Source organism: Paramormyrops kingsleyae, unplaced genomic scaffold, assembly GCF_048594095.1.
Source record: "Paramormyrops kingsleyae isolate MSU_618 unplaced genomic scaffold, PKINGS_0.4 ups97, whole genome shotgun sequence".
NCBI lineage: Eukaryota > Metazoa > Chordata > Actinopteri > Osteoglossiformes > Mormyridae > Paramormyrops > Paramormyrops kingsleyae.
In genome coordinates, this window is record NW_027326035.1 from 21390 (window position 1) to 34529 (window position 13140).

General features: G+C 36.4%; 1 protein-coding gene across 1 annotated transcript; it reads left to right on the plus strand.

Annotated features, from left to right (window-relative positions):
- The first annotated feature begins 720 nt into the window (after nt 1-720).
- LOC140586935 (vesicle-associated membrane protein 3-like) lies at nt 721-12924 on the plus strand. Its single transcript, XM_072708471.1, has 5 exons — nt 721-835; nt 3595-3682; nt 8685-8843; nt 12262-12313; nt 12440-12924. Coding segments are annotated over exons 1-5 (318 nt in total). The 5' UTR covers nt 721-833; the 3' UTR covers nt 12457-12924.
- Nucleotides 12925-13140: the final 216 nt, after the last annotated feature.

Here is a 13140-nt window from a genome sequence, read left to right on the forward strand (position 1 = left end):
CTTTAATCGCTATTACAGTTGGGTATGGGCACGCGGTCTTATTTAGAAAACATACAAAAAGAGACGCATATAATGTTTAATCATTCGTTTTGTATTTCGACGGGGTTAATTTAATTGGGGATCGTTAAAATGATAGATCACCTATATATATATATATATATATATATATATATATACTGTATATTTGACATTAAGCATAATTAAATGAATCTCTGAAATGTCCTGAATTACAAATTTCATAAATCTACATGGAAAGATAAAGACCAAAATTACAGCAACATTTGTATCTACATTTCATAAGATGCATGAGATTTAAAAGTTTCCAGCCTGAAATGGATATGATGGAGAACATCAAAGGCCAAATAATAACTAATTTAATGGAAGAAGAAGACCTCCATAGCAAAGATATCAACAGCAAAGAATTTTTCATGAGGTCAACATTGAAGAACCCCCAATAATGGAAGAAGGGGTCAGATTAGCCATGGTATCACTGCAGGACCAAATCTGGAAAACACCTGAATGACCTACACATTGGACAAGATCACTTAAATTCCAACATCAGAAAAAAAAACCCTGGCACAGTGTAAACTATTGTGCAATTTCCCTCACATCACAGACAAAGCAAGACAATTATTGAAATTACAGATCATTGATAAATGAATAAAATATATACAGGATCGAACATTTCACCCTTCTCTTATTTCGATGACATTATTAACACAAACCGCAGTGTCCTGTCCTTTCCATTCCGTGGCGCTGTCGGTTTTAAAGAATATCCTTAAAAGTTAGGTAGTTAGCAGTAGTTCTCAGTGCCAACCTGTTTCGTGTTAAATATGTAAGTAAAATTTCATCTTAAGTACGCTTGCTAACAATATCGATCTTTCGAAAGTATGTACAATTTTCTAAAGTTCTAGAGAATTAGCTAGGTCCAAGTAAGAAAACTTAACTTGCTAGTTAGCTAACAGTGTTGATCTCTGCTGGGAGAGACCGATGCACCGTAAAATGTGGACGGAGCCGCAGGCCTGTATACTTAACTGATGTCTGTTTGGGCGTTGTTTATTTTATACTTTCAGACTTTTTTTCTTCTAGTGTAATATGAACTTTCAGTATTAATTGGTTAACTTTTCCTGTTGTTGTTGTTACTGTTATTACACAGTAAGTTTGCTAATTTAGCTCGGCTAGATATAGCGCAAGCATGCTAATTAGCACAACAAGTCAGATGCATTTAACTGTCACTTAAAGCCTACGAAATAATTGCTATATGCTTTTGATATGCGGCCTAAATTTCACATGTGAACATAAATCTTGTGAATCGAATTATTTCAGGGAAATCGGGGTCTGCACTTTTCCGGTTTGACGTCGTAGTCTAATAACACGGTACTTGATTTGTGAGACTTTAAAAAAGGGGCTTTGCTAGAGCTCAGCGAATCTGTTCACTGTTTATTTTTTTTATTAGTTACCACCAAATGTTTTAGGTATGTTTAATTTATTGTATTCAGTTTTCGTATACCACTTCGGGAACATCTAAAAGCGGCGTAATTGCTGAAGCTCGCTGTAAAGTGAACTGTTGTCTGTGGTTGAGTGTAGTGCATTAGACTAGAGCTGTGTCCCAGCTTGTTTTATTACAAAAGCGCAGAATGGTTTGTGTGTGAATGCTGATCAGTTTAAAGACAGCTTTTTAAATATGTCCTCACCACTTGCGCCCTCTTCTGGCAGCATGTGCAATTCCATATCAGGTACTGAGTGATTTATAAAATGTCTTGATAATTCAGTACATTCCTTTCAGCGTGTTTGGTAAATTTAAGTGATTCTGATTCTTATAATGGAATTTGTTAGTCGTGTAAGTTAAGTTTTTATAGCCTCACTGTTGATACTTGAGACATGCACACTGTTTTATTGCATATATATATATATATATATATATATATATATATATATATATATATATATATATATATATATATACACATACACACACACACACACACACCTAAAGGATTATTAGGAACACCTGTTCAATTTCTCATTAATGCAATTATCTAATCAACCAATCACATGGCAGTTGCTTCAATGCATTTAGGGGTGTGGTCCTGGTCAAGACAATCTCCTGAACTCCAAACTGAATGTCAGAATGGGAAAGAAAGGTGATTTAAGCAATTTTGAGCGTGGCATGGTTGTTGGTGCCAGATGGGCCGGTCTGAGTATTTCACAATCTGCTCAGTTACTGGGATTTTCACGCACAACCATTTCTAGGGTTTACAAAGAATGGTGTGCAAAGGGAAAAACATCCAGTATGCGGCAGTCCTGTGGGCGAAAATGCCTTGTTGATGCTAGAGGTCAGAGGAGAATGGGCCGACTGATTCAAGCTGATAGAAGAGCAACTTTGACTGAAATAACCACTCGTTACAACCGAGGTATGCAGCAAAGCATTTGTGAAGCCACAACACGCACAACCTTGAGGCGGATGGGCTACAACAGCAGAAGACCCCACCGGGTACCACTCATCTCCACTACAAATAGGAAAAAGAGGCTACAATTTGCACGAGCTCACCAAAATTGGACAGTTGAAGACTGGCAAAATGTTGCCTGGTCTGATGAGTCTCGATTTCTGTTGAGACATTCAAATGGTAGAGTCAGAATTTGGCGTAAACAGAATCAGAACATGGATACATCATGCCTTGTTACCACTGTGCAGGCTGATGGTGGTGGTGTAATGGTGTGGGGGATGTTTTCTTGGCACACTTTAGGCCCCTTAGTTCCAATTGGGCATCGTTTAAATGCCACGGCCTACCTGAGCATTGTTTCTGACCATGTCCATCCCTTTATGACCACCATGTACCCATCCTCTGATGGCTACTTCCAGCAGGATAATGCACCATGTCACAAAGCTCGAATCATTTCAAATTGGTTTCTTGAACATGACAATGAGTTCACTGTACTAAAATGGCCCCCACAGTCACCAGATCTCAACCCAATAGAGCATCTTTGGGATGTGGTGGAACGGGAGCTTCGTGCCCTGGATGTACATCCCACAAATCTCCATCAACTGCAAGATGCTATCCTATCAATATGGGCCAACATTTCTAAAGAATGCTTTCAGCACCTTGTTGAACCAATGCCACGTAGAATTAAGGCAGTTCTGAAGGCGAAAGGGGGTCAAACACCGTATTAGTATGGTGTTCCTAATAATCCTTTAGGTGAGTGTATATATATGTGTGTGTGTGTGTGTGTGTATGTATACACACACATATTGGTTATTAGCACACTGTGTCTACTATAGACTGTATATTGTATACAGTGTTGTATATTGTTTCATGTTTGCACAAATTTTTGGCTTGCCTTCATGTTCTGCACTCTGTTGTATTGCACTGTCTGTTCTAATGGATGACCACTCCAGCACAAGAATCTAATTGTAATCCCAAATGCACATGACAATAAAACTTGAAACTTGAAGAATTAGTAGTTTTATTCAACCAAAACTACATTTTTTGATTTGTGTGTGTATAAAACAACCCCAGTATAGTCAAATAGCAAGACACGTATTATTTAATAAAATTACATGTGAACTTATTCAGTGTTATACTGTGATTGCAGGTCAGCCACGGTTCCAGAAGGTTCTGGATCTACTGGCATGCCAGGGAGTAATCGCCGGCTACAACAAACTCAGGCCCAGGTAGATGAGGTAAGATACATGCCGGAAAGAATATAAAGTATTTAGGTTCTGATTTGGAATTAATGATTGCATTGTAATACTAATTTAAATCATGTTTTTTTCCAGATTCTTAATGCTATGCATAATGTAATTGTTTTCAATTGAAAATTGTTTCATCAGATTAGGAATGAAAAAACGTTTGCTTTTATCAATTTTCTGTTTATCCTGGGCAGGGTTGAGGGAGGCCTGAAACCAGGGGTGTTCACTTTTTTTGTTTCTGCCCTTTACCAAAATTACTCCTCTCAGGCGAGTGGGCAGTTTAATTTCCAGCCCTGCCAGGAGCCTATCATACACAGCATAGGGTACAAGGTTGGAGTACATTATCCATCACAAGGCTCTTACACACACCTGTAATCATATACTATGGACAATATAGACACCAGTTAGCCTAATCGCATGTCTTTGGAATGTGGGAGGAAATCTATGTGAAATGGGGGGTGTGCTCCACACACCCAGAATAGTAAATCCCTTGTGACTATAACTTCTGGGATACAATTTTTAGACACAAGCATTGTATTTTGCAATATGTAAATATTATTCTAATATCTTACAAATGCAAGCTTGATTTTGGTCTTCCTTATTTTTATGAAAATACGAAATTTTATTGCACCCCTCTTTCTCAGAATGGAAAAATGTGTAACTTTGCAACTATTGTTCTGCCATTTTACTTCTTAAATCAGGCTTAAGACAAGCTTCCATCTGCAGTAAGATCATAGAAGGGAAAAGGCAAAGCTGCTTAAACTTGATAATTAAGTGATGCTTAAATTTACTTAAATATTTTTGTGAGCCCATTAGAAATGTCTGTTTTTTTGAGTCTGTAGATGGACATGCTTTTATATCAAGTAATAGGTAAAGCTCTGTTTGCAATTGATATTTAGACCTGGGCCTCCTCGCTGACTTGATGCTGGATAGTTTTCCTGTGAATGCTATTTTACCCATGTTTCACCTACTGAACCAATGACCGAATTAAGTACAGGGTGTCCGCGGGGTTTTAAAAAGTTAAGTAAATCACATAAGCAAAAATTAAAGCCATTAAAAGGTATTACACGCAAATTTACGAGGTATTAAATTTTAGATTTTTTTTAACTACAAATTGTCCATTTGTGTGTTAAAGTTTATCTGCTAAATTTCTCGCAAATTATTTTAAATGTGGATTAGCTCATTCCTTCATTCATAGATGATCTCTGTGATGCTGACGTCATATTCGGTGGTCGAGCGACGTCTTAAACAGTTTGCGCGCTAAAGTACATGTTGGCTGCTTACACTCAGAAAAGCTAAGTCATATAATAGTCATCATGGGTAAGTGCAAATTTGCACGTAAGTGGTTAGAGGACCCAGCTTTTAAGGACTATGGAAGTAAATTAATGACAAAAGTCGTTGATGGAAAAAAAACACGTTGAATTACACTTATCGAATAAAAACGCACTGCATTAATGACGCTTTGAATTTTTGGGGACTGTAATTTAATATGTGCATACATTTAAACATTGAACATTTCAGCTGAAAACATTTCAATCGTAATTTCATTGCTTAAATATTCAGTACAAAAATATTCGGCTTCCAAAATTCAGTTCCCAAAGATACGTATTTTAAAGTGCATGTTTATAATTCAACCACATGAATTCAGTTCATTTAATTTCGCCTCAAAATAAATTTCAAAAGAACAAATTCAGTTGTAAATATTCCATGTATTTCATTCGCATCTTTATTATTCAAGCAGTAACATTCAGTCCTCTTATTTCTGCTTTACAATATTCAGTCCCGTTATTTTCGCTGTTTCAAATACGCTGCCACAATTTCTGTGGTTTAAAATACAATCCGAAATTCAACCCTCTACATCCGGGACTAGTAGGATGAGCCATAGATTGCCGATAGAGTTCTCTTCGGGAACCGCGATCAAAATGGAGCAAGCGATCAGTACAAGTACTGATTGACTTTGGCAGCAGATTTTTGTTGATTGTGTTATTTATGTTTCTTGTCGTTTACTGGTCAATACGATAACTTATTGCAACCCCAAGTAGTAGGTTTTTATGTAAGTAATTCGCTAGCTGCATTAATTATCACCAAACTTATCTTGCTAACGTAAGATGCCTGCAGGCAACTACAAGGTTTACACACCAAGAGTTTAAATCAGCGTGATAAATTTATGATAATGACAGTCAGCGCTCTCTTTTCGCATATGCAATGCACAACTCATAAATCAGGAATGCATGGATGAGAGCAGTTGGTCAACTGGAGCAAATCGACAAACTCATTGAAGAAAAAGCCAAACAATTAAGGCACTTGCCATGAATAGCCTAGTGGATAAAGATATGGACTTGTGACTGAAGAAGTTAAATGCAAGATGTTTTCAAAATCAGTCACTAAATTTATTCTGTTGACCCATGTTCCCTATTTAAATTCTGTTGTACAGGCCAAAATTGTGTAACATTATAAATCTTTAAATCAGTTTGAAACTTGTTTAAAAATGGTTGCAACTCAATGCCGTGCGGGTTTTAAAAAATATTGAGAAAGTATTAAAAAAGGTATTAAAAAGTGTTAAATTTAAATTAGACTCATCAGACCAGGCAACAGATGGTTCAGTTCTTAATTTAAATTTCTGTATATACCCTAAAGTAGGACTTTCAGCAAATTTCTCAGCCATATTTAACTGGGAAACTGCCATTGTGTATTGGTACCTGCCCAACTATTTGGACTTAGGATTTCTTCAGCAAAATAAACATTTTTCTGGCATAGCATTAGATTATTTTTTCTCTAAAGGTTGCAATCACATGTTTAGTTGTCATATGGTGGTAGTAACTTTCATTTAGTCTGTACTAGGGATTAAATGGTTACCGGTTTCACAGTAAACCATGGTAAAATTCCCAACAGTTAATATTACAGTTTCAAATTTTAATTATTAAATCCATGATTACCACAAGTTATCACTATCATTGAAACAGCGTTCTTGTGAAGAAGTAATTGTAAAAGCATTGTATAGATCTTTCAAAAACTTTTAGAACTTTGGAAACCCATTGTAGAGGTGACAAACTGAAGCAGCACTGCATAGTGGTAGCAAAAACTAGGGTGGTTATTTAGTATTTATATATTGTAATTTCTCTTTTTTACTCCGACTTTACTTCTTACCTTTTTCTATTTTTATTTCTTTCTATTTTTACACAGCCACATAAGGGTGACACAGAGATACATTTCACTGCATGTTGTATGTATGTGACAAATAAATCTCTTGACTTGACATTTAATCCTGTCATCGCAATAACTCAAAAATATTTCACTGATGTTTTTTCTACGTATGTAGAAACATTGTAAGATTGTAAATCTGGACCTGATCAGATTTTAAGACAAATCACATCAAAAATGAAGCAATGCCTCGTAGTGATGGCAAAGAGAATGCCAGCTCAGACACTTGATCTTGTCAGCATAACTCAAATTACTTGTCTGACCTTTTCCAAACTCTGCAGACATATAGGTGAAGATCTGTGAAGTGTAGCCTGTCTAAGGTCCACAAATTCATTTCTATTAAGCTCAGTTTTGAAGTCAAAGGCAAAATTCCCCCAGAACACTTAAGGTACACTTCAGGTACACTTTAGCCTATTTGTATGAAATAAATAAGAGATTAAAAGTATGGTACTTTTGGTACTTTCGCTTTTCCATTGATTTGTAGTCGAGTACTAGTACCGAAAGTGCCAAACCAGCTGGGGTACTTCTTTGGTACTTTGGGGTGGGACTTGAAATCCTTTCTTTGTCTATTGGTTATTCAAAGAGCCTGCCCCTGAAACACAATACAAACGCCGCCGTGAAAAGAGTTACAAACTCAGAAAACAAAGATAAAATAAAAAAATTAAATTACTGGGCAGAAGAACATTTGTCATGCAGCTGACATTTTTGTTGTAATAACATTTTTGTTTAATATACTAAGACAGCACACATAGTGTATGTAGCATGCTGTCCTGGCGATGCTATTTTGTTGTAATAGATATTGGGGTACAGTGGTACCTCAGAACTCGAAATTAATCCGTGCAGAACTCCGGACCGAATCCTAAAAAGTTTGAGTTCTGATCGAATTTCCCCCATAAGAAATAATGGAAAACCAATTAATTGGTTCCCGGCCTAAGTTATCTTAGGTCAGCGTTCATGGTTTGACTTCTGAGATTCAGATTGAGTTCTAGGTCATTTTTTTTCAAATCGACTTTTAAGAAATTCGAGTTCTAATGAGTTAGACAACTGAGGTACCACTGTACTTTTAAAGCAAAAACGAAGTTCCTACGTTTCTTAGAAATCCCGTCTAGGAGTGCTTTAAAAAGCAAGGATGAAAATGACTATGATTGTCTCAAAGAACGCATGCAGCACTCATGCATAAACAGTGGAGGTAAACTTTAAACTGATTTTTAAACATATTAGATAATCTAATAATTAAAATCGCAAAGCTAAGGTTTTTTTTCTGTGACAGAGTAAAAATATTTTAGCGAAACTTAAACTCCCTCTGCTATAATATTAATGTCCATATACTAAATTGAAAGTAAGAAAAAGCCTTATCTTTATCTTACAAGCAATGTGAGAATTACATGTACATAACATACGATGTTGGTATTAATATCCCACATCTTCCAGCCCAATAATACACTACAGCCATTTTTCGAATTCAGTACAAAATACCCCACCTTGTGTTGTGATGTCATTGGATAGTGACACATTGCAGCGCATTTTCTTCTCTGATAAGTGAAAAAATTACTCCCACAAGATTTTTTGAGGCTCTTTTTATATGTTTTACAGTTTTGGGGTGCTTATCTCGTGCAGGGGACCAACTAACAGGTCAATTCTTTATATATGTGTATGATACCTCATATATGTAATAGCTGTATCTAGTTTAGGGGACCACCTCAGAGACTACTTTTTTGTAAATGGGTCTTTGGGTTGCTAATGATGTCAATATATTTGGTTTCCTCCTTTGAATTGTTGTATGTGTCCTTAGGTTGTGGATATCATGCGTGTCAATGTGGACAAAGTGCTGGAGAGAGACCAAAAACTGTCAGAACTGGATGACCGGGCTGATGCATTACAGGCTGGTGCTTCTCAGTTTGAAACGAGTGCTGCCAAGCTGAAGAGGAAGTACTGGTGGAAAAACTGTAAGGTATGAGTTGGTGGAAGATCTTGGGGGCTTTCTCATGCTCAGCACAGATTCTAAATATGGGCAAATACTGATTAAAGTCAGTGCCTTTGATGGTCGGAGGTAGGGCTGTAATGCGACACATTTTGGTTCACTTTTGTTTGTTAAAATTTTTTTTTTATTTTTTTTTATATCAAATAAGTTATATGACAGGCAGACTATTACTAGCTCTTGAAAGGTAAACATTTCCAGCCTATTATTACATAAGTCTAATTACAAACTTTTTTCATAATGTTCTATGTCATTAGCATAAATGAAAAAATTACAATGCACCAAAGTCTCTCTAAAACAATTCTCAGAGATGTAGTGTAGTCATTTCTTTTGTTTAGTTTGCTATACAAACTTTTTTCCCCTTTTTTCTTTTTTTTTTATATCATCACCTCGTACAAACTTTTGAATTGAAGACTAATGAACTGGCCAGGCTATATAATTAATTTGGGATTCAAGAATGGACTCTTCAGGAACTCCAAATGTTATTTTTGTTTGCTCAGATTCATAATTACCAATTGACACAAAGTAATCCCTATCCTGTAAATATGATTCAAACCATTTTAACACAGGATCAAAAAGTCCTATAGTCTTTTCAGTTTAACTTGCAAGGCTCTATTTTGACGATGTAACGCAAAGCGTAAAACGCAAAGCAGAACTAAAAATTATTTAAATCCATTTCTCTATTTTGGCGATGGAAAAACCAGATTTTGTGCCAGTGCAAGGCAGAAAAGGGGTTGTCCTAACTCTTAACTATTCAGAGTCATGTTTGGTTCATTGCATGTTACGCCCAAATCGGAATGGTACATCACCTCACCTGTAAAAGGCAGCAGCACATGATCTACTGCAGATTGCTGTTACAATGGTGCATTTGGCAAACAAGATCGCTATTTGGCTGAGGAAATGGACATGCATGTGCACGAGGTGAAAAGGCATAAGCACGTCACCTCTGTTCCACTAAAGCATTTTGAGTGAAGCAGGCATGGCATGAGGTAGCAGCAAGTGTGGCCTCATTCTCTGGCACTACCAGATCATCCAGGCAGTACTGAAAGTGGTATAATAATGGTAGAAGACAGGGAAAACAAAAGCTTGCTGCTGAACTAGCAGCTGGGAGCGGAGACTTGTGAACAAAATATGAATAAAAGTGTGATCTTTGTCAAAACAAAACACAACCTAGTTTTAAAATTGTTTTAAAATGTTCAAATAAGACAATAGGGCTGTTTTTGTTCCACTCTCACAATTTAGATTTCTTACCAGGCTACAGATGGTTCAGTTCTTAAGAACATAAGAAATTTACAAACGAGAGGCGGCCATTCAACCTATCAAGCTTGTTTGGGGAGAACTCAAATAATAGCTGAGTTGTTAAAATCTTACCTAGCTCTGATTTAAAGGAACAGGGTTTTAGCTTGCACTACACTGAGGGAGGGAGTCTATTCCATACTCTAACTACACGCTGTGTAAAGAAGTGCTTTCTCAAATCCATTTTAAATTGTTCTCCTGCTCATTTCCAAGTATAGCCACCAGTTCTAGTATTTAAACTAATATTGATGTAGCCATTTGCCCGAATAGCATCCAGACCAGTTACAATCTTATATACGTGGATCATGTCCCCTCTTAGTCTCCTTTGCTCAAGGCTGAACAGATTCAGCTCAGCTAACCTCTCCTAATAAGACCTTCCTCTAAGGCAGCAATGTCATTTTTAAGGTATGGTGACCAAATCTGCAAACACTATTCTTGGTGGGGTCTTACCAAGGAATTGTATAATTTTACCATCACCTCCCTTGACTTACTGTACATCTCTAGGTGTGTAGAGTTTAACCCAACATCCTATTAGCCTTTTTAATTGCTTCCCCACACTGGCAAGAGTGGGACATGGAAGCATCAACATACATACCAAGGTCTTTCTCATAATCGGCTACCTTTATTTCAGTGGAACCCTTAAAATATCTGTACTTTATATTTCTGCTCCCTGCATGGATTACCTTACATTTATCTATGTTGATCCCCGTGGGAGTAGATTAGTTAAACAGGATCGACAACTCCTAAATCCATGTTGGCTGTCCCTCAGAATGCTATTTGAATCCAGGTAATTTACCATTTTCACTTGGATTATAGTTTCCATTGCTTTTCCAGTTATGCAAGTTAAACGGATTAGCCTATAGTTTGCTGGATTACTTCTATCCCCTCTTTTGAATATGTGCATTATATTAACATGCTTCCAATCAGAAGGTGCCATACCAGCAGATAAGGGTTTCTGAAATAAAGTTAAAGGTTGGCTGATAATATCCCTCATCTCTTTTAAAACTATAGGTAAGATGCCATCAGGGCCCTGTGATTTGTTTATTTTGAACTTAGCTAGGCTTTGTAGCCTCAGATATACATGTATTGGTCATAGACGACACTGTCGGCTCCCGTGCTGCTGTCGGCATACACTTAAAAGAGATTTGATAACTGTAGTGTTCAGGCCCCTACAGAAGAGAACCTATTTTTAGCACATCTGAAGCTGTACAGTTAAAAACATCTTTTATAGAAGCTTGTAGGTAGGCATCAGTTGGTACACCTAAGGCTGCATAATGAGGGGGTGAAAATTTGCCAGATTTGGTAAACTGAAGTAGTTTTAGTGGGACCACAAGTCACATATTTTCCAAGATGGAGTTACAGACTGTTTGTATCATCCTCAGAATTTTATCTGTGAAGAAAGATACAAAGTCATTGCGTGACTTGGTGGATAACAGTTAATAAGTGACTGATGCCGAGTGGTTTTTCAGTCTATCAACAACAGTGAATAAGATGTGAATTAATGTAATTTTTTATTAATAATCTTTCAGAAAAATAACTTGTTCGTTTTTTGCCGCCTGCACTGTGCTTTTCTACACTATCGTTTTTCAGCTTTTACGAGCATGGCATTCCTCCATTGTGGTTTCTTCTTATTGGAGAAGTTTGACATTAATGGGGGCAATGGCATCAATAACATTCATAACTTTAGAATTGAAACTGACTTCAAAATCATTGACTGGGACTGAAGGCAGAGTTGGTATAGGTGTAAAACGCTAGATGAATAGTGCACAGGTGTTTTCATTGATGTAACACTTTCTGTTTTAACTCTGCTGATGTCAGCAGAGATGGTTATTTTAAAGAAAACAGTAATGATCAGAAAGAGCAACATAAGAACAACCTCAGAAACAACCTCCAAAATATGTCCCTTATATGTCAACTGCCACATGCTGAGAAAGTCCAAAGTTATCCAGAATGTTAAGTTATTTAGCACTGCCATCTTTGGGATTATCAGTATGGATAATAAAATCACTCATGGTAATCATCAGTGCACACGGCAGGCAGTAGTTTCAAGTAATTGAAAAAGTTTTGCAATAAATGCATTTACTTTCATTTGCAGATGTGGGCAATTTTGATAGCCGTTATTCTGACCATTATCATCATCATCATTAGTAAGTATCAAAACAGGATTTTTTTGTGTCCTCGCAATATAAAGCCTACAGTGTATTTGAAATATAGATACAAAAAATATAAATCAATCACTCTAACTTTTTATGTTTCTGTAAATGTTTCTGTAGTTTGGAGTGTGTCCTAAAGATGAACAAAGAAGTTGGACACTTGGAGAAGACGAAAAGGAGAACTTATTCCAATGCTAAATTGTTCTACCCTGCTGAGCTTTAAGTTAATTGTGGAAAGTTTTTGTATTGATTTGTTTATGACAAACAGCTCAAGAAAAGTGCCTGTACTGGTTTGTGTGTGTATGAGTGTCTGGTTTCTTTTTCTTAACCAAAAAAGGTGTACACACACAAACACGTGTTGGCAAGGAACATAAGGTACATATTCATTTGTTTAATATTAATCCTTTAAAAAGACTATGTCCCTTATGATAAATTTGTCTTGTGAAAAGTGCCAAGTGCCCTTGAATTTTTTTGCTTTTATTCTAGTGCTTAGAATTCTTGTACATTAAAAAAACGGCAATTGCTAAATGTAACATTTAAACTTGTAGATCTGAAGATGCTTAACATGGATAAATAAACTGATTCAACCACTTTTAATCACCAAACTGATGCTTGTCCCAGTTTGCTCTTCTGCTGCATTGCATTGAACTTTGCTCTTAACGTATACATGTTAACATTGACATTTAATTCTGATATTCCTACTTAAATTTTAAACCTTTAAATCCAATATACAGCTCTAGAAAAAACTGAGACCACAGCAAAATTTTAGTTTCACTCTTCTCTCAATTTATGAGTAAACCTGGCTCTTCTCTGTTTATCAT